This window comes from Vulpes vulpes, chromosome 4 (assembly GCF_048418805.1).
Source record: "Vulpes vulpes isolate BD-2025 chromosome 4, VulVul3, whole genome shotgun sequence".
In the NCBI taxonomy this organism is placed as follows: domain Eukaryota; kingdom Metazoa; phylum Chordata; class Mammalia; order Carnivora; family Canidae; genus Vulpes; species Vulpes vulpes.
The window spans coordinates 69007143-69033278 of NC_132783.1; the positions used below are offsets into that span (position 1 = coordinate 69007143).

The following is a 26136-nucleotide window of genomic DNA, read 5'->3' on the forward strand; positions in this document are numbered from 1 at the left end:
CGGCCGCCCAGAGCCGCCGCCGCGGGGGCGGCAGGGCGCGGGGCGCGGGGGCCCGGCTGAGCCGGCCGTCGGAGCGAGACCCTGCGGCAGAGACGACGGAGGCGGAAGCAACCCGATCCTGGAGGCGGCGGCGGCGGGAGGAGCCGGAGCCGCCTGGGATGTTCAGTGAGTGCGGGGCGCGCGGGCGGGGAGGGCCGGGGGAGGGGGTCGCGAGCCGAGCGCGCGCGGGCGGGCGGGGGCCGGGAGGGAGGGAGCGCGGGCGGCGGCGCGCGGCGAGGCCTAGGCGGGGCGCGCGCCCGCAGCTCCCGCCGGCGGGGCGGTGGGGGCGGGGCGGGCGGGCGGGCGGGCGGGGCCGGCTGTGCGCGGGCGCGGCGGCCGCGCCTCCGCCCTCGGCCTCCGAGTCCCAGCGGCCGCGGGCGGCGTGGCCTGCAGTCGGCAGCTACACCTGGAGGGCTCCGCGTTCCTGCTCGGGGTGGGTCCTGCCGGGGGCTGCCGGGCGCCCGCCGGGAAGGGGTCCTGAGCGCCGGACGGCCGGGCAGGAGCGCAGGTCCGTGTCTCCGCTTCATTTAAGGAAAAAGGAAATGCCTTTTGGCCGAACTCGAGATTAAACTTCGCACATGGTGGTTGCGGGGGGCCGGCTGTGAAATCGGCCTCTGCGCGTGACAGGCGAGATCTCGAGTGAGACCAGTTGCTGCTGGAGGACACCGACCTGCAAGGTTGCCTCTGGGGTTGGTTGAACTCTTGACAGCAAGAGGCTTGTGCGCTCAGGCTGCGCTCGCGAAGCTCCGGGGTCCTTGAGAATGTGTTAGGCGAGGCGAGGCGTTGGTCCCCAGTCTGTGATGGTTAGAAATAGTGGTGTCGTTTTAGACTTAGCGGAAGTGGAGCGCTTGAAAGCTTCGTGCAGTTCTCCCATCAGTTGTGGAAGTGTCGTTGTGCTGCGGATCTCGCAGCTCGCAGCTCGTAGGCTCTGGGACCAGGAGGTAAGTCCGCCGATCCCACGCGGCGTTCGTCCTAGGTCGCCTCAACTCTGACCTTGCAGACTGGAATCTTGCAATGGTGACTCCCGCGAACGAGCACTCGGGTGCCGCGTCGGGAGGGACAGTGAGGGCGGAGTTTGTCTTCTCTTAGGTGATACGGGTGTGTGTGTGACATACCTGAATTGTGGGGTGGGAGGAGGGCAAGGCGGCAGTTCCCAGCCGTGCTCACAGCCCTGCTTGAAAGGGAGAGCGGGAAGGGGGGTCTGTGCCGCACCTGGAGACTCCGAGAAACTTAGTGGACTGAATGGACGGGGCTTGACGGCTATGGAGACCTGAAGCTGAAACCACGTAGCGATCACTGTAACTTTGGTGAGCCTTAGTTTCCTCTTCTGTAAAACGAGGGGATGACTGATGACTTAGAACTGGATCTTTTAAAGGAGACCAAAAAACGGAATAATGAATGTGAAAATGCCTGACATACACAGAACATTCTAAATATCAGCTGTTGTAATTTCTTTTTGGGGAAGATACCTTTCAGATTCCTTGTAGGCCTAAATTTTGTGTGTTAAATGGGAAGCATACTGACATTGATTTGTTTTATGAATTACAAATTCTTCTTGCTTGGATAATCAGTGTTAAACTACAAAACCGAAGGGTGGGCTTGCCTTGAGTTTTTTTTTTTTTTTTTTTTTTTTTTTCTTTGTCATCAAACAACAAATCAGGTTGTTGTGTCTTGGAATAGTTTTATTGTTTCTGCCTATCAATGTGAGGCTTATATGTGCTTCTGTCACTGGTAAGCTGAGTGAAGGCCTCACTAAACTGCTCAGCAACTGGTTTGGGGGGTTTTGTTTTTGCAAACGGATGTCCTTCATGATACCTGTGAAGGACATCTTTGGAGAAAGGAAAAGAGTTTTGGCTTTCATGATTGATTTTTGCTGGAAGGGAACCCTAGGGATCATCTGATAAACCCATATTACTCGGTGGACAGGCAGAAGTTGTTTCCAGCCTCCCCGCATCTTCTCAGGTAGTAATTGTTCTACTTGTAATTGTTCTGATCATTCCCTCAACAAGCAACTGGTAAGCCTTCACTATTGTGAAGAAGCCTCTGATTTAACATAGAACCCTTTGGGCAAGCAGGACATTGTAAAAGGTAAGAGTTCAGACCCTGAAGCCAGGTGACCTGAGTTTCCATCTTAGCACTATGGAACCTTGGGACAGTGTCTGACTTCTATGGGCTTCTGCTTTCCTATCCAAAGAGTGTTATCTAGCTCATAAAGCTGTTGAGATATATACAAGAGATAATCTGTGCACTTAAAATAGTGTCGTACCAGTGACATACACTCAGCAAGTATTAGGTATTAGCAGTGATAGAGTACGAGGCAAATATTATGGTAAGCAAGCAATGAGACAGAAGTGTTCCCAGATTCAGAGGTGGAGAAGGCTGAGCGGAGCTGTGAAAAAAAGAGCAGGATTTAACCAAGTTGGAGCAATAGTGTAGGGGGTGCCTCCACTTAATGGAGAGGTCTTGGCCAAAGCCCCTGAGATGACAAAGTGGGATAGTACCTACCAGGTGAGTGAACAAAGGTGAATCAGAGTAACCCCGGAATGACATAGAGGAGATTGAATTTTTTTTATCCTCCACACTGGTGGAGGCAATAGAAAGTTTTTAAACTGAGCAGATGCCATCAGATTAGTTTTGGAAAGATTGTGCCTGCAGTAGTGTGGGATTGAATTAAAAGTAGGGAAGGGGGATGCCTGGGTGGCTCAGCGGTTGAGCTTCTGCCTTTGGCTCAGGGTGTGGTCCCGGAGTTCCAGGATCGAGTCCCACATTGGGCTCCCTGCAAGGAGCCTGCTTTTCTCTCTGTCTATGTCTCACTTTCTGTGCCTCTCATGAATAAATAAATAAAATCTTTAAAAAAAAAAAGTAGGGAAGGCCCATCCATTCACTTGTCCTGGCAGCTTTGTATCTTCCTGTGACTCAAAAAGGAAAATGACTGCTTAGAAGAGACCTGCATTTCATTCCAAATCTGGAAGCTTAGAGAGCATTTACAGAAGGCATGAAGAAAGCCTTAGATCATCCCAGGCAGCCTTCCCTCTTAAAAGTCGACTGCAGGGCCCTACTGTATACACCTGATTACAAGGCAAAGTTCCTCCCAAAATACCCCTCTGTAAAGAGCGTATCACCACATCTTCAAGTCTCTCAGGGCACTCTCAGTCACTCTATTTTGAACAATAGGATGCTGTTTGGGAAATACGTATGGGCTAAAATAACTTCAGTTGATGCTAGTTTGATATATTTATTCAGTCAATCAGTATAGTCACTGATGACTGAAAAAATGTTCTGCCTTCCTGAATAGGTGTTGATGGCTTTGGCTGGTTGAGATTTCCAATAAGAGCATCATGTGTGGATTCAAGAAGCACTCTATCACAGCTCATTTGGTAAATGTGAAGGTGATGTGCTCTAGAAAATGGAATTTGATAATTCAGAGTAGCTTGAGTGACCACAGAGACACTGATATGTGGAAGATGAAAGTGAATAGAGTAAAATTATTTCATGAATTAATATATTGTGCTATATAATGTATTTTTAAATATATGTGAGTTAATAAATGAAAGATTATAAGCAGACATTTGGTTTTTTTTCAGACATTTGTTTCATCTATAATCATCATAGATTTTTTTTAATTAACCCTAAAAAGTTCTTACTAATTTTCTCATTGCGAGGGTATCATTGTCTTAGGTTTGAACTTAACCTTTTATTTGGATTTTCACAGAAATTGACCACTGATCTTTTTCTTTACTGAGACAAATTCCCTTTCCTCATTTTTTAAACTTTTAGAAGGTTTAAAGAACATTGTGTACTGGCAAGGTTTAGAAAACACTGTGGAGAACTTCCATTCATAATTCTTTGTTCAGCAGTCAAATAAGATATTCTTCTGATAAAATGTATTGAAATGTATCTTAGTCACCTTACAGTGATAGGTTGTCTTAAAGGAGAGTTCTGTTTTACTAGCATAATACAGCTCACCCTTGAGCAACACAGCTATAACTGTATGGGTCCACTTCTAGGCAGATTTTTTTTCCTGTAAGGGCAAAACAGTACTGTAAATCCTATTCTCTGGCTTACCTTATTGTAAGAATACAGCATGTAATTTTTTTTTTAAGATTTTATTTATTCATGAGAGACAAAGAGAAAGAGAGAAGCAGAGACACAGGCAGAGGGAGAAGCAGGCTCTGTGCAGGGAGCCTGATGCAAGGCTCAATCCCGGGACTCCAGGATCACACCCTGGGCCGAAGGCAGGCACTAAACCAATGAGCCACCCAGGGATCCCCCATATATGATTTATATATGAAACGTACTAATTAACTTTATGTTATCAGTAAAGCTTTCAGTCAACAGTAGGCTATCAGTAATGAAGTTTGGGGGGAGTCAAAAGTTCTGTGCCAACTTTTTTTAATATTTTATTTATCTATTTATTTATGAGAGACAGAGAGAAGGCAGAGACATAGGCAGAGGGAGAAGCAGGCTCCTTGCGTAGAGCCTGATGCTGGACTCAATCCTGGAACTCCGGGATCATGCCCTGAGCCAGAGGCAAATGCCCAACCGCTGAGCCACCCAGGCATCCCATCTGCATATTTTTGACTGGGAAGGAGCAGAGAGGGTCACTTACATTGTTCAGGGTCAGCTGTACTCCCTTTTGGATATTTGGTAATCTAGTTAATCAGACGTGTTGTGCAAAACTTTGCCAATCAGCATTTTAGGGCTAAGGTGCTGATACATTAGTTTCACAAAGTAATACCATGCTCTAGAACTGTGTTGTCCAATACTGTAATAACCATTAGCCACATGTGTTTGCTTAAATTTAATTAAAATAAAAATTTAGCACTAGCTACAATTTAATTGCTCAATAGCTGTATGTGGCTGGTGGCTATCATACTGAACAGTGCAGACTTAGAATAGTTTTATTATTAAGGAAAGTCTTATGGGACAGTACTGCTCTAGAATGCAAAAATGAATATCGTTCAACTTTGAGACACATACATAAGTGATTTAATGTCATTAAGCTGTTTCTGAAACCTGGCTGCATTTGAATTCAGTTTCACAGAGAATGATTAACATTTATTCTGAGAGCAAAACATCCTGTTTTTTCCATCTACAACATTGTCTGCAAATAGAGCATATATGAAGGTTTTCTTTCTGAAGTCATAGTAAATAATGTAGATCTCCATTCTTGTGCTATACTCTTCCGTGTTAATGAAGTTTTGTATAGGAATTTTTTTTTCTGTGCTGTAAAACAGTATTAAAGGAGGAATCAAATATTTGTGGCTCATAAAAATTCAGAAAGATTATGAACCTAAAGTAAACTGTCAAAAATTCCAAACAGAAACTAGACAACACTCACTTTATTTTTAATGTGAGTTTTAAAGATAAGAAAAGCTGTATCCTCCAGGAATTCTCCATCTGTCTGAGCAAACTAAGGAACAGTGATGGCAGGATTGGACAGCCTGCATTGGGGCAGGGTTGGGGAGCAATTTTAAGCTTGGGAGTAGCATAATCAGATTTGTCTTCTACTCTGGCTGCATTCTAGAGAGTGGTTTGAGGTAGGGCTGGAGGTGGGAGGATGTTGGAATATTCCAGTTGAGAAGTGATTTGTGCTGTCATATAGCAGCAGTGAGGATGCGGTGGCAGCAATGGCTGCAAGAAAGAATTCTATGTAGAATAGGAGTTAGAATTCAGTGAGAGAGAGAGAAAAAAAAATCTTAAGATGATGACTGAGGTTTTTGCTTTAGTGGTAGGTGATGACACCATCAAACTGGCTAGGAACAGTAGAAAAAGGAAGAGGTTTTGAAGGAAGATAATATATTTGAGCATGTTGAATTTCAAATGTTTGCAGGTAGAGATGTTCCTCAGAATTGAGCTCAGGAAGGTACTCTCACCATAGACGGTATAAGTCTTGTGTAAGTAGCATGATGATGTAGGAATGTGAAGAATGAGAAGCAGACCAGGAATGGGAGAGGGGAAGCGACCAAGGAAGAGGGAATTTCAAGGGAGGAGGGACCTGTTCAGCAGCCAAGAGACCCTGTGGGATAGTGTAGAAAAGTGACTGTTTCATTTGGCAAGAGTTGAGGAGTCTTAAGTCTTAGTAAATAGCCCACTGAGGTAGGGAGCACGGTCAGCTGGCTGGATAAGGAGACTGGTATAGTTTTAGAATAGCCAGGCAGGAAGCTACAGGGAAAGAAACTAATTGTCAAAAAAATACTGGAACATCGTAGAGGTCCCAGCTGATGTTAGAGAAAATTAATTCCTAGTGGCATCTGTCGGTTGTGTGAGTTCTGCATGCCCAAAACAAAACAAAACAAAAAACTCCAGGTGCTATGTTACATCCTGACTGCCCAGTTCTGAGCATTATTCTCATGTTGTTTATTTCTTGGGACACCATAAGAAAGAATACAGCTTCTAGTTCAAGTATGTATGTCAGTCTGTGAGCAAAGATCAAATATAAAAGGCCATCATAATGTTAAAATTATACGAGGTATTACTAAAACTGAGAGAAGTAGAGCTCATTTGTGACTTATATTTTCACAAAGATAATTGAATACACTTTACCATGATGATTAATGCAAAAGCTAGCTTTTTAGGTTCTCCTTAGAATGACCTCTTGATAGATATTACATTTAGACTTTTTCAAGTAAAGAGAAGAGAACTAACGTATTTGAATACCTAGTATGCACTGTACCTGGCATCTTGTTGAACAAAAAGTATGCAATCATTTTTCTTTTTTTTTTAATTTTTATTTATTTATGATAGTCACAGAGAGAGAGAGAGAGGCAGAGACATAGGCAGAGGGAGAAGCAGGCTCCATGCACTGGGAGCCCGACGTGGGATTCGATCCCGGGTCTCCAGGATCACGCCCTGGGCCAAAGGCAGGTGCCAAACTGCTGCGCCACCCAGGGATCCCTCATTTTTGTTTCTAAGCATAAATTTATAATTGCTTTAAAGCACACACACACATCCTTAGCTGCCTGTCAGTAGACTCATTTGGGGAGCTGATTTGAGAATGGTAATGGTGAGTTTGACTAGATTTTTTTTTTTTTTTGAGACTTTATTCATGAGAGACACAGAGAGAGAGAGGCAGAGACACAGACAGAGAGAGGCAGACTCCATGCAGGGAGCCCAACGCAGGACTTGATCCTAGGACTCCGGGATCACACCCAGAGTGGAAGGCAGGTGCCCAACCACTGAGCCACCCAGGCGTCCCTGCCTGGATTTATGTTGAACTCACCCATGCTCAAAGCTGCCACCTTAAGGGGTGTTGTCCATACAGTATTCCACTAGCATTTAATAGAATTGTGTAGTATTTCACCCACTTAGCCCTTCATGTGGTGGGCTGGGGGTGTCTCTCCTAGCACCCTCCAGCAACACATATATTTGAACATAAGTGGGTGGGATGCAGTCTGTAACAAGTAAGAAATTTACTTGGCTGCAGTCCTGTATTATCATCATCTTAAGAGTATGTCTTTGCCTTCTCATATTTCTGGGATATCAAGAGTGTGGCTGTGGTTTTTCCTGCACAGTTGTTACTTTGAGACAGGAAGATGATCCTGTCTTGATTTTATGTAGCAATTTTGTTAAAGTATTAAACAGTAGGTAGCTATTGATGTTTGAGAAAAAGATACATATTGTGTCTGAATCTTTATTTTAATTTCCAGAAATACTATTCGTATCACATGAAAAGAAAGGTATGTGATCATCTATTTTTACCATTAAGTAAGTTGAAAAATCATTGGAAATCCTGAAATTTTAACAAGGATGCAATTATATACAAACAATTTAAATTTAAAAGATTTTATAATTATGAGAAAAGCTAAGCAAGTAAAGTGAAATTGCAGTGTTAGTGTTATGTTTAAGTCTCTCGAAAGACAGGTCTATTTTAAGGAAGTTTGTTTTTTTTCCCCCCAATGTGTCCATTTATGGATATTAGTATTACAGAAATCAGTAGGGGGAGGAGAACTGGTTTCTCCACAGAACTCTTCGTTATTTATTTCATTTGAAATATGTGTGCATTGGAATCAAATCCAGTTAAGTCTATTGGATCATGTCTCTGGTATTTCAGTTGAGTGTGGTTGTAAAAGAGAGTTAGTTAATTCCAGGATTCCTGATCTTAAGATCCTTGGCCCTACAGTTGGCTCACTGCCCACCCTCAAGGAAGGTCCCTTGTCATAAAAAGTGGTTTGGGTTCAGAGAAACTGCCAGTTGGGGCAGCTAACTTGGACACATTCATTAGAATCAGTATTTATAGACTAATTTCTAGCAATCCCAAATATGGCCAGTTTTCGCTGTTCATTCTCATTCCTGTTTACTCTCCCATACCTTTCATATCTTTTCCCCTCCTCCTCTGATGTGCATAAACATTGCCCCACTGTGAGGACAGTGTGTCATTGCAGGGTCTATTCTGTCAATTTTTCTGTGTCTTTCCCGTGCATGGTTTCTTCCTGTTGGAGAGGCGATCTCTTATTCCCATTTTATTTGGAGCACTGAGGGATACGTATTGATACAAGCATGTATTCCCATAGCAACAAGAGATTGGCAGCAGAAAATCTGAAAAAGTGTTAGTCTCAGCTAAAATACAAGGAATTGGGCTACTTTGGAAGACTTTGGAGACTAGGAGCTCTTGAAGTTAGATTAAAAGCAGCTTTAGTAAACATTAAGGAGGGGTGCAGGTGGGGGGGGGCAGTGGGAGCTGGGTGGTTGGATTTAACTAGTCCTGATTTGGGGCCAAACTGGGAGAGGGCAGTATTGTCACAGTCTCTGTGCATTTCATTGTTTTTCTCTAATTATAACATTGAATCAGAATTCCAGGGCTGAAATTATTTACACACACAGTTACAGGAGGTTCTCAGGTGCAACCTTGTTAGAGAACTAGAATCACTGATACAGTCAAAATGATACACAGTAAGGCCTCTTAGTAACCACCAAAAAACAATTATCTGCTTTCATTGATGGACAGATCAGGGCTTGGAGCAGGGATTCTCAAAGTATCAAAACTCTTGTATTGGAGATAAAAATTTTTTTTTAATTTAAAAAATAATCTAAGTTAGCAATATAGTGAAAGACTAATACACCGAAACTGAGTGAGACAAATTCCACAGTAAAACGGTGGTTCAGTCTTGGGAAATTTATTAGTACTTCTCATTGTATCGCTGTCAACCATATCACACCCAGTGCCCCTCCTTTTTAGCAAATGATTTTATACTTTTTTGATAATCCAAAGCTGAAATGCATAGAGAAATATAATTTTTCTAAGTAAATAGTTTAGAAGAACATATTTATGATATCCTAATATTTATATACTTAAATAGATATGTATGTTTTAATCTGTGTGTCTCCAGCCTTTATTGTTTGCTCTATGGTAGGATTTTTAGGGAATTAAAAAGTATATTTCAAAAGGGCTACCACAGATCACTTTAGAAAAAGATTATTTGCAAATGATTGTAGCTGCTACAGTATTTGTGTAAAACATTTGGCTGTTCGCCACAGTCATACACTAAAAGAAATGGCAGGTGAATAAAAATTAGATAGAAATAAAAATTTTTGAAATGTTTAAAGGAAAAAAGGCAGATCTCTGGAATGGGGATCTGGATTGGGGAAATTTCACATCTTCAAAGGGAATGGAGGAAATGACAAAGGAGAAGGCCAGTTCATGTCATTGAAACAGAAAACTCAGACACACCCAAGTAAACTGCCAAAAGCAGATCTCCCACACCCAAAACATGGGGAACCATTGATTTAAGGAGGTTACTTTGATGGGGACAGTCATGTGTATGGATAATGTTGCATGCGTTCCATTTTTACATGACAGAAGTGAACATAGAAAATTCATCCAGCTGTCTTGGGTCACTTGGACTGCAGTATCCTTTACTTCTGGCAAAGTAATGTGTGAGATTCATGGCACCTTCGGGAGTTCCTCTTATTCTTGATGATCAATTTAGTTGTCAAGGAAAATAGTCCTTTTTGAAGGGAACCCTCAAATTAGCTTGAATTATCAAAAGTAATTTAGCCCCAGCTGGTACACTTCCTACCATTTTCGTTTTCTTTCTTGTAAGAATTTGTGAGACACATTCTAACGCATATACATATTCTTACGTTTTGATGCTTTGCTGTGCCAGAGGTTGGAGGAGTGAAAGAGGTAAATAATGGGATTAAAATTAAAACACATTGCTCAAATCTCTGACGTAGTGCTACCAGACTTCTCCTATTAGGAAAAGCATAGCATTCCTTACCTCATTATTAAATGCTCACTTTCTCAACATCTGTTTATCCAGTTTCTGAATTTCTCAGATTTTTTATTTCGTATTGCTTCCTGCCTGCTTTGTTTGGCCGGTTCATTGCCAATTAACACCTCTCTCTCAGAGTAGATGGGAAAAATAAAAGGCTCTAGAATTGACCTGGTCCCGTTTGCTCATTGTTTAGCAGTTCTAATGAAAAGTTCTACCAGAAAGATTGAAATCATGGTAGTAAATGAAATTTGGGGGTGGTCTGGGGGGTCTTATTCTCCATCATATTCCTATTTTCCATAATTGAAGTGGACCATATCACTATTGAGAAAATAGGTAAATGGGAGAGTGCACCAGGCTGGTAACTAAGGCATTCTGCTTTGCATCTTAACTAGGTCACTTGACTAGCCACAAGGCTAGTCTTTCTCTACTTATTTTACTCATGCAATGTCCTCTTGGATTGGGTAATCTCCAAATGCCTTCGCGTTCTGTGGTTCCCTCTAAAGGTCATGAAACGAGTGCGCACCGAGCAGATTCAGATGGCAGTGTCCTGCTACCTCAAACGCCGGCAGTACGTGGACTCCGATGGTCCCCTGAAGCAAGGACTGCGGCTGTCACAGACTGCTGAGGAGATGGCGGCCAACCTCACAGGTAACCAGTGGGGCCGCCCTCGGGCAGGCTGGAGCAGGAGAACCCCTGCTCCTACTTCCCCTCCTGTTCTGGAGAGACTGCAGCAGCCTCAGCAGGCAACACTGTATAATGGTGCTGGCCTTCAGAGATGCTATCTGCCCTTCAAAGCCACTTCTAGAAGCCCCTGTCATAATCCATCCTGCTTCAGAATTCTCAGTGCTTTTCTCCATATCTGATGTTACATGCAACTTTTTCCCTCTGTGAACTATTACACTGAAAGATCTGGAGGGCCAGGGTTCCCGTCCCTGTCTTGCACATGGCCCTCCCTGTAGCCTGGAGCCTTGCCCACGGAAGTCAGGTTTGCTGGGCAAACCAGTACTTTGGGATCAATGGTCGAAAAGATTGGCGTCCTAGATAGGTTCCTGAGGTTTTTAAAATTTGTTTTGGGTTTTAGTTTTGCAATCAGATTCTTTTTTAGAAAAATGTGTTTTAAATCTATCTAGAATTGCAAATAGTTATTACTTAGCTATGTTGTGAGTTCAGTTTTTATGTGATATAATTTTCTTCTATTGGATCTGGGTACTGGAGAATTTGCAAACAAACAAATGGCTGTGGTGCTTTTCGGGTGATTTTGAGCTGCTTTAATGGCTATGTGTGAGTTCAACATTGCAGTGCTTTCTCCAGCTCAGCCCTGGAGAAAGGTTCCTCTTACCTGCTCGGACTAGACTCTTCTTTCTTTTTTATTCTTATACTTCTTTCTGCTCTTGTTAGTATCTGTTACCACCTACTTCATCCCTTAATGGTTTCAATCCCCACACTGGTAGCAGAGCTCCCTCTATTCCCTCTTACTATCTTCAGAGTCATGTCAGAGCCTTCATGCTTAAAGGTATATTGCCATTGCTAGAGGAAAAGAATGATGGGACAGTAAAAACCTGAGGACATCCTCAAAGAGGTGGTTCCTGACCCCCTGAGATAGTAAAAGTAGCCCAGTTAGGCATCTGCCTTCTTATTCTTTAGCATCACATCCACCTCCATTGTTCCTTTCTTTCAGACTGGGTTACCCTTGACAAGAACAGAACCAGAGGACGGACTTGAATAGATTACTAAAGCTATATTGTTTCTAGTAGGATGACCAATTTATAGAGCCAGAGTAATTCCTTCTCAGCCCACCAGCACAGCCTTTAATGTGCACACATAATCTCCTGCTGCCCCCTGTTCATTACAATCTGAGAACAGTAATTCAGTTGCAGTTGTTGATAGAAAATAGAAGCAAGCACTCTTAAACAGACTTACAGAACATGACTCTTCTTTGTTGTCTGAAGTCAGACATAATGGCTTATTAGGAAGGTTCCTGGAAAACCACCAGGAAATGTGTGTATCATAAGATTTTGTTCTAGGTCATTCTGTCAGTTGAGTAATCTGAATAATTGTATCTTCATTCAGCAGACCACCTATTCAACACCTGCTGTAGGTCAGGTGCTGAAAAGTCCTAGAGATAGCCAAGATTTGATCCTAGCTCCGGGAGAACTTCACATCATAGCCAGGAAATGAGGTAGATAAGTCAGTGATGACAAGAGAGCACAATGTAGTAAGTTCTGTGGTGGGAGAATGTTTCAGGTTCTGTACAATGAAGATGGTCATCTTGGCAGGTCAAGGATTGTTCCCCAAAAGGTCTCATGATCTCCAGCATGTAGTCAGGGGTTGGTAAATAGAAGGAGTGAGCTGAGTCTCAAAAGAACCATTAGGAACTTACCAGGGGACAAGTTGGAGGAGAGTTTCCAAGTTCTCAGGTGTGAATTATGGAAGCATCATTCGGGGCTGCACTGACTGGGGAAGGCCCAGAGTAGAACCACAGTAGTTAGTTAGAAGGCCATAAGGGGATCCCAGTGAGAAGTGAGGACAACCTGAATTGAGGAGGTGCTGATAGGAGTAGATAGATTGAAGAATCTATAGGATTTGGTGACAGATTAACTCCAGGTGGGAGCCACATAAAGGAGAGAGAGGAGTACCATTGATACATGTACAGCATATCCTGCTCCAAGCTGTTGCTTTGCATTCTTGTAGGGCACATGGACATCCCCCTTCCTGTACATTTTATGCTGTAGCTGCCTCCGTCCTGCTGCATTGATTTCGTTCCTCTGTAATCTATCTTCTGAAATGTGTTAATGTTTCATCCAGATTATTAAAGATGGATCCCTCAGTCCCCAGCCACCTTTCCCCAGTGTCCCTTTATCCCTGTAGGAAGAGTAAGGAAGTACTGTTCTTCTTTTTAGAAAGCATAAACTCACAGGAAACTAACTGCATGTTTACATACTGAATATATGAATATTGAGACTCCAGCTTTCTTCCCCATGTTCTGCTGCCCAGAACCCTTGCAGTCAGTCACATATCCCTCAGCAGGGTGATTACAGAATCTCCCCTGGTGAATCTGACCTGCCTAAAAGAGAAGACCAACACAGACATTGACATTGGGAGATTGCCCATCTGGGTCATGCTGGGTGATAAACAGAGTTCTCATCAGTTCTCTAGTACCTCACCTTCAGCCACAAAAGAACCTAACATACTAGGAAAAAAGAGAGGTGGATAGAAAAAGGGAGAGCCAATTGAGTGAAGCAAACCTCAAAAATCGCATCATTGATAGCCTTGAAACAAAAAGAGAATGCTATTTTTTAAAAACAAAGATCATTCAGAGAACAGCAAGAAATGTGGTAAATTTATGTAAATGGTTAGTAAAGATGAAAAATCAGTAGAAAGGTTGATAGTTGAGGCAGCAGATCAGTTCAGGAGATCTAACCTTGGAATAGTAGGGGTCCCCAGGGTGCATGGCTGGTTCAGTCAGTAAACCATGTGACTCTTGATCTCAGGGTTGTGGGTTTGAGCTCCACATTGGGCCTGGAGCTTACTTTAAAAAAAAAAAGAAGAAGAAGAAGAAAATAGAGACATAGTAGGGGGTCTCAAGAAAGAGAAAACAGAATCAACAAATTTCTCAAAACCAAGAGACATGAATTTTTATTGAAATTCATTTATTGAAACCCTACTAAGGGTCCATCATGATGATTGAAAACAGATCCATACCAAGGAACGTTATTGTAGGATGTCAGAACATGGGGTCAAATGCTTTCAGATATGTCTCTCACAAACTTATATACCTGTCCTCTTTCAGTCAACTTATCCTGTGCTTTATATCTTCTCATTTTCCACTGTCATTTTATTTTGGGTAACAGGAGGGAGGGAGAAAGATACAGTTACGTGTGATCACTTGGCCATATTTAGCCAGAAGCCTCAACAAATTTTGGAAATCTGCTGAAATGTCCATTGGTATGGATGCATACTCAACACCCTCTTCGATCCATCCTTCCACATATTGGATTAATAATCATGTTTCCCATCCCTACTTTGTGTGTCTTTTCCTCCTTAGTTCAATCAGAATCCGGTTGTGCCAACATAGTGTCTGCAGCCCCTTGCCAGGCAGAGCCCCAGCAATATGAAGTACAGTTTGGACGACTACGAAATTTTCTCACTGGTAAGTGCTAGAACTTCTTATTAAGAAAGAATCATGCAAGTGTCCCTCAGAACCTACTATATTCCAGGTATGGAGTAGGGATTCAGAGGTGGTTGAACACAGTACTTGCATTCAATCTTGAGATCTGTTGGAATTCCTAGGAGAGTTAAATCACAAGGTAAAAGTTTGCAAGGGCTAGGGCTCCAGGTGTTTTTTCACTGTTTTTTTGTCCATGGCTGTCAGCAGGGTAATTAGAACTTACATTTGAAAAAATGAGGTTATTTTGGTTTTTTTTTTATTTGAAAAATCTTCAGGTTAATAATTTTTAATGGTAAAGATGCATATAAGGCACCAAAAAAAAAAAAAAAAAAAGATGCATATAAGGCAATCAACTTCTAAACCAAAATAATATATCTAGTTTTACATTACTTAGGGTTATCCTGATTTACTTGACCCTCCTAATGATTTGTGCTTTAAAGGAAAGAGTCCAGATTTTTTATATTCTGGGGGAAATGGCCAAAATGTTATAGGAAATAAAGGTTACAAAACAAAACCTTGGAGAGGGTAATCTTATCAGCCTTAGAGTTATTGAGTGATGGAATTCATAAGTATAATCTGTTAAGTTGTTACAAAAATGAAAAAGTCATAAAACTTAAAGGTTTAGTAAAAAGAGTCTATTATGTTTATATTGAAAAGAAAGAAGTTCCATTAAGATCCTCATATCATGAATGTTAAATATCTCAGAACAGTGATCAGTATCCAGTAGAATAAAAAAAGAAAAATTAAATTTATAAGAAGGCTTTCATTCAGAGGTGAGCAAGAACTTGGAGATAATGCATTATGTAAACACTGGCATTGATTTTTGAGGTTTTAAGCAATTTTTTTAAAAAAAATTTAGAAAGTGATTTTACTCATTTTTTTTTAATATAGCTATATTTCTTCCCCATGATCCATTTCTCTCTCCATGCTAGTGGTGGGGAAGCTGGTTTAAAAAGGAATGCCTGGCTTCTCTCAGCATTCCTCTTTCACTCATTCAGCCAATATTTATGTTAGGCACTGACTACTTGCTGGGCTAAATGTCGCAATAGAGCATATTGATGTGGAGCCTACTGCCTAATGAGGGAAACAGACAAAAGCATAAAACCCCAATGTATCATTATAATAGTGATACCCACCATGTACTCATGCCGTGAGATGGCATTTGTCATAGACATGACTTATTTCCGTTATGAATGACATTCATGACTGTAGTGACATTATGTAAATTTTTGTTTATATTTTTTAATCACTGAAGCATAGCTAATAAAATAGACTCGTTGGAATAATTTTATTACAGAACTGTGATTACTTTTTACAATGAGGAATTAATACATTTTAACTCTTAACTCTTTTGGTTCTTGTATCTGATGATGCTGGTTTTTTTCTAATATGTGCTACCTTCTTTATTCTCCTCTTGTCATTTCCTTCCCCCAGAATTTTAAATTTCAATAAACTATAATCTATTAACTCTTCCATATGTCTTGTTTCAAAACTGAAGAAGTTATCTGTTATTGTACCTATAATTCCTTTATCTGCTGAGCACAGGTTATTTGAAGGGAGTGAATATATATTTTGTGGGGTTTGTTTTTTTATTTTTTTACAGACTGCTTTTCCTGGGACATTTTTCCCTACCTCAGGTCTCTGATGAGCAGTCAACCAAGTCAAATGAACAAGTATTTCCTGAGCACCAAGATAAAGTCATTAATCTAAATAGGAAGCAATCTTAACATAAGAAGGCTAAAAGTAAAAGTTTTTTTTTTTTTTAAGATTTTATTTTATTTTTTATTTTTTTTAATTTTTATGTATTTATGATAGAGAGAGAGAGAGGCAGAGACACAGGCAGAGGGAGAAGCAGGCTCCAATGCACTGGGAGCCCGACGTGGGATTCGATCCCAGGTCTCCAGGATCACGCCCTGGGCCAAAGGCAGGCGCCAAACCGCTGCGCCACCCAGGGATCCCAGTAAAAGTTTTTAAATAAATTTCAAATATAGTGGAAGAGTTTTCACAGGCCAGGATGAAATCAGTGCTAAAGTTTGTACATAGAGGACCTGTATTAGAATGAAAGGAGGAAATGATTTGGACGGCATAGTTGGAGAAGGTCTTACCAAGTAGGGGGTGGAATTTAAGTTAGCTTTTGGAAGATGGGTTGGATTTCAGTAAGCTGTGGAAGAGAAGTAGGAGGATTCAGGGTATGTGAGGAGACATGAGCAAAAGGGAAGAGATGGCCTTTATGGCACTCTGCACTTTGTGCAGAACAGTGAACAAACTGGCTTGTAGAGAATCAGGCTTGCAGATTGGAGAGGAAGCCAGCCACCCTGGAGCCAGGTTGAGGAGAGACCTGACCACCAAGCCTAGGAGACAAAAGTCTGAAAGCAGTTTCTGAAAGGGTTTGTGAGTGGGATGACTAGGAGGCCAGCCTAAAGTTCACTGTGGTACTGGAGAAGAAGTGAGAAAGGACCACAACTCACCAGTGTTGTGCAAGTGGAAAGCAAGAGCTTGATTTCATAATTAAAATTCCCAAGGTAGAATCTCCAAGGCTCAGGATTAAAGGAGGAAGAGTTGAGGATGACTCGCACTCTGTGACAAACGGGGGCTCGAGCTATATCGAGTAGAAATAAATCAGTTTGGGTTTTTTACATCTATGATGGTGGCCTCTTACTATATATCTTGCAGTAAGAAATTGGAGGCTAGTATTTAAGAGAAAGATACAGACTTGTGATAAAGAATTCAGTACCAGTTTCATGGAGGTGCAAATGCCATTTTTAGGAGATGATAAATCTCAAAGGAAGATACAAGGAAAGCATCTCAGGCCGTAGCACCATATGTGTATTTTTCCTCTGTAAGTTTTCTATGGGTGAGAGATTCTGTGAGCTCACCTGTTGCTGTGGGCCATTTTCTTCAGGAGGCATAGAAGAAGGAGCATAGATTTTGGAATCAAGCCGTCTGGGTGTGAATCTGGGGCCAGCTGTGACAATAGACTTGAGGATGGATGTCTAGTGCCTGAATCACGGAAAGCACACACTCAGTGTTCATCCTTGAAAGCAAAAGGAGCATTTGAGAAATGAGGAGAGGAAGAGGAGCCCAAAAGGAAGGGAGGTGAAGAGTCAAGCTGACTAGTGTGGTATTTCTGAGCAAAGACCAGGGGTGTGAGGTCAATGGGGTCAAACCCTATAGAGACAGGTGGGAGAACAAGGACTAACAAGCTCAGTTTTCATTTAACCTAGCGTCCTTTTCACTACTAATTTCTGTAAACTCGTGAAAAACTTCCTCTTATACCACCATCAGAGTGTGGCAGCAAGTAGGTATTTGTTACATGGCCAGTGGATGGATAGATGGATGGAAGGAAGGAAAAGCATACTTTTCAGAGGATATGTTACTTTTGAAAATAGAAAAAATATATTTCAAGAAATACATTTTCAGTAAAGTATAAAGTGTATATTATGAATTGCAAGGAAACAAGATTTAAAAAAGAGTTAAGATTTATGCAAGTCTTACCTGTTCCACATAATGAATATATTGATCAAAATTTTATTTTATACCTGACATATTGTTCTCTTCAGACAAAAGAGAACAATTAGGCAATTTTGAAACTGAGCTGAAACAGCAGTGAATTTCAGTAAGTTTTTAAGTCACGCAGCCCTATCTCTTGATGGCTGGGGTTTTTTTCCCCTAAATTTATTAAACTAAAATGCCTCTCAGTTAGAAAAATAAGCCTGAAACTAAGAGTTTAAGGAATTGCAAATGGTGCTTTGTCCCAGTAGAATATATTGGAAGTCTGATTGGTAAGGGTTGAGTTCTCTTGGTTTTGTTTTTTTCGTTAGTATTTTGGGGAAAAGTACAAGCAAAACCACAAAAGCAATAAAATTCAAATTAGCAGCAAGTGAATATAATGGATAGATTTTGCCAGAATTAACCTGCTGCTCCACCTCGGCATAAGGCCAGTACTGACAGCTATGACACAGACAACTCCGTACACAGGTTCTTGAGGTGCCCCAAGTCAGTTGTGGTCCTGTTGCCCGCCCTCACCTCTGGCCGAATGGCTGCAGAACCTCTGCACCATCACAGTTCACTCTGCCCCACTTATGTGGGTGTCATATACACCTCTATGCTTTTCTCATTCACCTGTGGTGATTAAAGCTGGACACTTTTTTTTTTCTTTTTTTATTTATTCAGAGAGAGAGAGAGACTGAGGGTCAGAGACACAGGCAGAGGGAGAAGCGGGCTCCATGCAGGGAAATAATAAAACGAAATAATAAAACGTCTCATCTCGAAATAATAAAAACGTCTCATCTATAAATCATCACTGTAAAAGGGTAATTTTACTTTTTAGCCAACATAATCAAAATTATTACACTGGCAGATAAGGGACAATTTTGGGTGAGTGTTGTCATCGTTGTGTTCAGGCGTGCCAGCCTGGGTAGCTAGTCATGTTAATGAACTCACTAAAATAAGTGCTTGGATAATACTGTTGGATGATGGAGACCAAAAGTGATCACAAAACAAAACAGAGCCCTAAAATAGTATGTCAGTACTTGCTTAATGGCCAGCCAGATAATTCTGAATATGCCTGTATTTGTTGTTTTTTAAAAATTATCAAACTAAAATGTTTCTGTGAAGAACTTACAGTCTCCCAGAGTATATCTAAGGACCCTCAGAGGTCTGTGCTCCCCATTTTGGGAAACACTAAGGTATTGTGGAAAAACAGTGAACCTAGAAGATGAGGGTACAAGCTCCTGAAGTATTTTGAGAACTTAGTCAAGTCACTTAACATCTGGGGGATCAAATTCCTGACTTGTGGCTGACTTGAGACCCTGGTTTGCTAGACTTCAGAATCCCTGCTCTTCCCTCTTCAGTCAAAAGGCTTGGACTTTGAGTTTCCATAATTCTGTGTCTGGTTTCTATTCAATCAGCAGTCCTGACCAGAAAGTGTTATATGATAGTGGGCTCCCTGGGAGGGCCACATTATTCTTTGAAGTTATACTAATTATAAAGCCCTTACTTTTTGTCATTGTAGATTCTGATTCCCAGCATAGCCACGAAGTGATGCCTCTCCTCTATCCTCTCTTTGTCTACCTCCACCTCAACCTGGTCCAGAACAGTCCGAAGAGCACAGTGGAAAGTTTTTACAGCCGCTTCCATGGAATGTTTCTGCAGAACGCTAGCCAGAAGGATGTCATTGAGCAGCTACAGACCACTCAAACCATCCAGGACATCCTGTCTAACTTTAAGCTTCGAGCATTCCTAGATAACAAGTACGTGGTCCGTCTCCAGGAAGACAGCTACAACTACCTTATCCGCTACCTCCAAAGTGACAACAACACCGCCCTGTGCAAAGTACTCACCTTGCATATCCATCTTGACGTGCAGCCTGCCAAGAGAACAGATTACCAGCTCTATGCCAGCGGCAGCTCCTCTCGAAGCGAGGGCAACGGCTTAGAGCCCACTGATATGCCCGCCCCTATTCTGCAGAATGAGGCTGCCCTGGAGGTCTTGCAGGAGAGCATTAAGCGCGTCAAGGATGGCCCTCCCTCCCTCACTACCATCTGTTTCTATGCCTTCTATAACACAGAGCAGCTGTTGAACACTGCAGAAATCTCCCCAGATAGCAAGCTGCTTGCTGCTGGGTTTGACAACTCCTGTATAAAACTGTGGAGTTTACGATCCAAGAAGTTAAAATCAGAACCCCATCAAGTAGACGTGTCTCGCATCCACTTGGCTTGTGACATTCTGGAGGAGGAGGTATGAGTATCATTTTTCTTCCCTACACCTGCCTTACTAATTTGCTTAGAATTCTTACCAAATATGACAGCTCCTGTGGAGAATGGACTTCATTATTTCCTCCATCATATAGCTAAAGCCAGACCAATACCCATGTAACCTGTAGCTATTGAATTCCTGCTCGTGTCTAACCTCAGAAGAGATGAAAGCTATTTTTAACAACGTTACCTGAACATTTTTAATGATTGGTCAGAATTTATTACTGTCTGAATGTGGATAACATTGCTAAGCCTAATTAAAGACCTTTAGCTAATATTGAAATTTACAGTAAGTGTGTGTGTGTGTGTGTGTGGTGTATGTTTGTGTACATTTGTGCAAATATGAACACTTAGAAGTAGGATTACTGGGTCAAAGGCGTCTGCATTTTAAATTGTGATGAATGGTCTCATTTTCTAATTTCATCAAAAGTAAATGAGAACATTGGTTTCTCTTCCCCCTCACCAACCCTGGGTGTTACTGGCCTCTCTGAGGCCAGTGCACATCCTCTGGCTCCATGTGCTCTGGGTGTTCCCAAACCCCATCTTGAAAAGTGCACAGGCAGTATAGTTGATATTTTATCCATCAGTCAATGTAATGATCTTGCTGGGTTTGTTTGGGGATGGTTAGGGAGAAGGGCAGGGCAAGTCGCCTGAGTCTCAGGTCACTGAGATCTCTGCCTTAGAAGACATGTGGGCAAAGAGGGAGAAATTGAACTTCACAAAGGTAACTTGCCCTGAGAGTGAGAGCTAGAATATTTTTGTCATCACACCACTGAAATTCAGGTAGCTCTGCCTCACTTTACTTGCAATGGAAGATTCTTTGTACAGGATTGAAAAATTGAGGAGTAAAAACAAAAAAACACATTCAAGTTAATTTCCACAGGTGATAAGGATATCAAGAATATTGGGTACACAAAATAAGCCCTTTTTTCCTATTCTTGTTTTCTTAGTTATTCTTGTTTTCCAGTTAGCATGGTCTGTGAATTTTTGTTTCTTGCAACTGAGACAATATAATTAGGGGAGTTGTGATGAGTAAAAGGTATACACTCCAGCTTACATGCTTTGATTTCTAGGATTTTATAATACCTTCCAAAATGTTTTCTATTGCACATGTATTTGAATTTTAAAATTCCTTTTCCTAGGAGACAATTCTAGCCTTTTGAGTATTCTTCACATAAAACTGAAGGATGCTGCTGTCATTTGTTTACAGCTCTCTGTAGATACAGGCATCGTGTTTGGAGATTATTCTCAGTATTACCAATTAAAGGAAGAAAGCAAAGATAGATACAAAGAAGAAAGGAACATTAGACTAAAATGTTTAAGATTTTACTCTGGCTACCACTAAAAATTAGCTCTGTGACTTAATCTGTGAAGATGTCCAGGCTTTGGAAGGTGCACGTTTGAAAACCTAGAAATAAAGAATAACATGATGAATTCCAGGCAGTGAAAGAAATTCCATCTGGCTGGAGTTGGGAGGGGTATGACAGGCAGCAGTACGACTCCACAGGCTATGCTAGGGATCATGGTGGCCTGAGCCAGGGCAGTGGCAACAGGAAAGGAACGCGGTTGCCCACTCAGACGAGAACCTGTGACTGGATTCAGTGGAGGGGCCAGAGGGGAAGGAGTGGAGGATGACTTCTGTGTCTCAGACCTGACCACCCAGGTAGATGGTGGGAGGTGCTGTTCAACTCCAAGAGAAGAAAGGATGTCAGAGGAGCACTTGTTTTAAATATCTCTCTGATTTATTCACCATTATCCATATTGAAAGTACTGTGGATGCTGCCACAGTGTAAAGGTACTGCTTTCCTTGTGAATGGATTTAAATTTTAGAACTAAAGTTGAGGTCTTCCTATTATGTTGTCGAGAGGTTTCCTGTTTAGGATTTCTGCATCCCCTGCCCATTTTGTTATAGCAGTTTAGGGACGTTTTTTGTTGTTATGGGTTTTGGGGGGGGGGGGGTTGTTCCTGACAAGGAACATTTTGGGGAAAGCAAGGTATAAATCAGTTGTGGTAGTTTGTTTTTGGGGTGTGTGTGTGTGTGTGTGTGTGTTTTAAGATTTGATTGATTGATTGATTGATTGATGAGAGACACACAGAGAGGAAGGCAGAGACCTAGGCAGAGGGAGAAGCAGGCTCCCTGCAGGAAGCCTGATGCGGGACTCAATCCCAGACCCCGGGATCATGTCCTGGGCTGAAGGCAGACACTCAGCCACTGAGCCACCCAGGCACCCCTCTGGTAGTTAGTTTTTAATATTTCTTCAATGAGAACTTGGACTTTTTTTTTTCCTTCTAGAATTCACAATTAAAATAGAAACTCTTAAAAAAAAAATAGAAGCTCTTAACACAAGGATCAGAAATTCACATGCCTGTAGAAGCCAAGCAGGGAAACATAAATGGTAAACTAGTAGGATCAAAGAGATGGTAGGAACTACAAAAGCACATGGAAACCCAATTAAAAAGCCAATTTGCGGCCTGTGTCTTAATTTTTGTGAAGCAATAGCCATTGCATAAATTAGCAGATTAAATGTTTTAATAGTAGGTATTTAAAATACTGATAAGACCCAGCAATTCCATTTCTAGATATATACCCAAGAGAATTGAAAACATATGTCCCCACAAAAGACTTGTACATGAATGTTCGTAACATCATTATTCATAATTGCCAAAAAGTGGGAACACCCCAAATGTTATTAACCATCTGGTTAATTGATAAACAGTGTGGTGGATCTGTGTGATGGAATATTATTTGGCCATAAAAAGGAATGAAACTACAGGAGACATGAGACTTGATATATTGTGGATGAACCTTGTAAACATTATGCTGAATAAAAGAAGCCAGTCACAAAGGACCAAATGCTCTATGATTCCAAATACAGTCATATCCATAGAATCAGAAAGTAGATTGGTGGGGACCAGAAGCCAGGGGCTGGGGACAGGAAAATGGATTTGGGGTTCTTTTTTGAGGTGATGAAAAAATGTTCTGGAGTAGATAGTAGTGGTAGTTGTACAACTCTGTGAGTATACTAAAAGCTATTGAATTATACTTTTTAAAAGAGTGAATTTTATAGTATGTGAATTATATCTCAGTTTTTTAAAAGTCAAAACCAGTAATCAAAAGCTCTTATGAGGGCATAAAATTTTCTCTATTAATTAAGCCAAATAAAACAGGATTTACAGCACTGCCATATAGTTTCTGATATCTCCAGTGTAGAGATATTCTAGATTAACCTCTGAAAAGCTATTAACTGGCATAGCGGTGCCCCTCTTCCCACCAGTACCAGTAGCCCCCATCCTTTCTGAGACCCTCTATCCTCTGTTCCACAATAAATGGAGTTAGAAATGAGGTCCAACTTTTACCCTTGTTGATTGGTAACTATGTATTTTTAATAATTTGGACAACATGGCAAAGCCACAGATACCAAATCAAGGATTTGCTCTTCGTTTCAGGTATGTGTAGATGATCACCCTCGTCACTGCCAGCTTCCCGCCCTCCTAGCCCAGCACTACAGCACCAGTATTCGGTTCATGTACTGTCTAGTGAGCCTTCCCCCAATCCAGCAATCTTTAAGTTTGAAAAGTAAAGAAGTCAGTATTGTCAAATATTCAGTTCTGTAATTTGTATATAAAACGGTCATGTAGGTCTATGTTGGCCTATAACAATATAATGTGAGCCATGTTTGTAATTTTGATTTTCTAGTAGCCACTTAAAAAAGTAAAAAGAAATAGTCAATTAATTTTAATAATGTATTTTATTCAATCTAATATGGCCAAAATATCATTTCAACATGTAAGAAATATTAAAAAATTATTAATGAAATCTGTTACATTCTCCTTTTTTGTCCTAAGTCTTGGAAATCTGGCGTGTTTTACACTTACAGTACATGTTCAGTTCAACTAGCCAATAGCCACCTCTTCTATTCCAGTTCAGGTTACTGTCATTTTTCCTGGAGAGAGCAGTCCATCCCGTACCCCCTCCCTCACACACACTTGATTCCACGTCTTAACCCAATCCCAAGCCAGCCATATTTAATTTCATTCCATTTCATTGGCAGCTCATGTTGGGGAAACAGCCCAGGGCTAAATTTCAGACCCCAGAAAGTACCCTTGGAGCTGGGAAAAATTGTGAGGTGAGGCACTTTGAACCTCCTAGTACAGGAGCAGACATCCATAACAAGTCTGAAAGTTGTAGGGCCTCCATGGTCTAAAGCAGGGCTTAGCAAACTATGGCACAGGGGTACATAAGGTCATGTTTGAAAATCTTTTTATACTTTCCTATTATTTTTAAATTTCTCATTTTATGCATTTTTATAGTGTACATAGTGTGATTTATTATTACATGAATATACCTTAAAAATTAAAGATTCCTATTTGGGATGCATGCCCATTTACTGTAGGGTGTTCATTCAATTGTAGGGAGTTTGGATTTTGTCCCATAAGCATGAAAGGAAGGAAAGGGAGAATCTGGGGCTGGGCATGTGTGAATCAGCTGCTTGTTCAGAATTTTAGCTCGACTTTGCTGAGGCCCTTGTGGGACTTGGTTGAGCCACAGAAGAAAATGTGGCTGGGTTATTTTAAGCTGTGGTCCTGGCAAAGAGCTGATAGTGATAGCCAGCAGGAATGCTCTGGTTTTCCCATCTCTTAGTCTGTAGTCAACCAGGCACTTTTCCACGTGCTCAGGACAATCATTGAGACCCCTGGGAAGTGCCACCTTGACCCCTGGTGCACCCTCCTCTCTCCATCTCTGAGCATGCTGTTTGGGTCCCCACTAAGGAGCTGAAGACCCACTTTCCTAACTTCCTGCCCCAAGAGAAGACCACTTAAGCCTCAGAGATGGTAACGTGCCATTTAATCTACCACTCACTTTCTTTCAGATACTCTCTGTATAATTTCTCTGGAGTCATTTTTTGCTCCCACAGTTTTTATATAAAGTTTCTGGTGTACAGCAATGAGTCACTCTTGAAATTTTAAAGTGTTGCTGTAACCTCTTTTGAAAGGAAAATTGCTAATATTCTTGGTAAACTCAGTAGACTGTTAGGCTCCTGAATGCTTATGTATTTTTAATGTGAAGTGTCTGGAATAGCCATTTTGAATATTCATGGACATCAGTGTTTATTTTCTCTTAAATTTTTCTGAAATCCGTACACATTGAAGGCATTTGTTTTATTTTGAATTTAATAGTTTTCAAATAGAGGTTAAAAAGATGCCCTTTTCCTGTACAAGAACCTAAGACCCACAGACCTATTTATTTCTAAGCTAACAAAGCCAATTGGTTCAAAACTCCTTCTTACTCCTCATTCTTCTGGTGTTTAATGGAAACCATTTTAATTTGTGAATTCCTGGATAGAGACAGCTGTGGTGTTAGGGAGCTTGTCCATGAGGGAATGAAGGCAAAATGGATTTTGAACAGAGATGCTGTCCTTGAGGGGAAGAGGGTGAGAAAGGGACTTTCTCCCTCAGTACCATGAGTGGCTATCTTCTTTGCTGTCCCCCCACACAGAAATTTATTTCCAAGAATCCCATAAGTTGGCTTTGTTTGAAGCCATTCTGAACCCATGCCTCATTGGGGAAGATGTTTCAGACCGTTCAGAAAGTCACGGTTTAAAAACTTCATCTTTGGACACTGGCAGTTTCTGCTGGTCACAAGCTGTGAGGGTCCTTTATTGATAACTGGACCTTTCTGGTTTCCTCTCAGCTTCGATATGTTCGGGCTTTATTTTGACTAACTTTCTACAGTGGTTCTGTATTATTTTGAAGTGAGACGGTGCCTGCCTTCATCATTGATCCCACTCATGGGAGTAATGAACATGCCAGGAAGTTTCTTAGTGGAGTAGAAACAGGGAGCAATGTGGCTTCCAAAGCAGCTAAAACCGGCAGATAAAGACAGGCCCTCAGAATAAAAGAATCTGAGAACTTAATGTAAATTCAGAAGTCAGTCTTTCCAAACGATGTCTATCAG

The 26136-nt window shown here is 41.4% G+C and overlaps 1 protein-coding gene across 2 annotated transcripts in view; it reads left to right on the forward strand.

Annotated features, from left to right (window-relative positions):
- Positions 1-26: 26 nt before the first annotated feature.
- The window catches only part of TAF5L (TATA-box binding protein associated factor 5 like), a 28531-nt gene continuing 2421 nt past the window's right edge, over positions 27-26136 (forward strand). The window contains exons 1-4 of one of the 2 annotated variants that reach the window (XM_072756013.1): positions 27-165; positions 10760-10904; positions 14302-14406; positions 19439-20163. In XM_072756013.1, coding sequence (XP_072612114.1) covers positions 10763-10904; positions 14302-14406; positions 19439-20163 — 972 coding nt within the window. In that variant the 5' untranslated portion in view covers positions 27-165; positions 10760-10762. Of the gene's footprint in view, positions 166-385; positions 548-10759; positions 10905-14301; positions 14407-19438; positions 20164-26136 lie in introns of those variants that run through there. The other variant, XM_072756014.1, reaches the window with a different exon arrangement.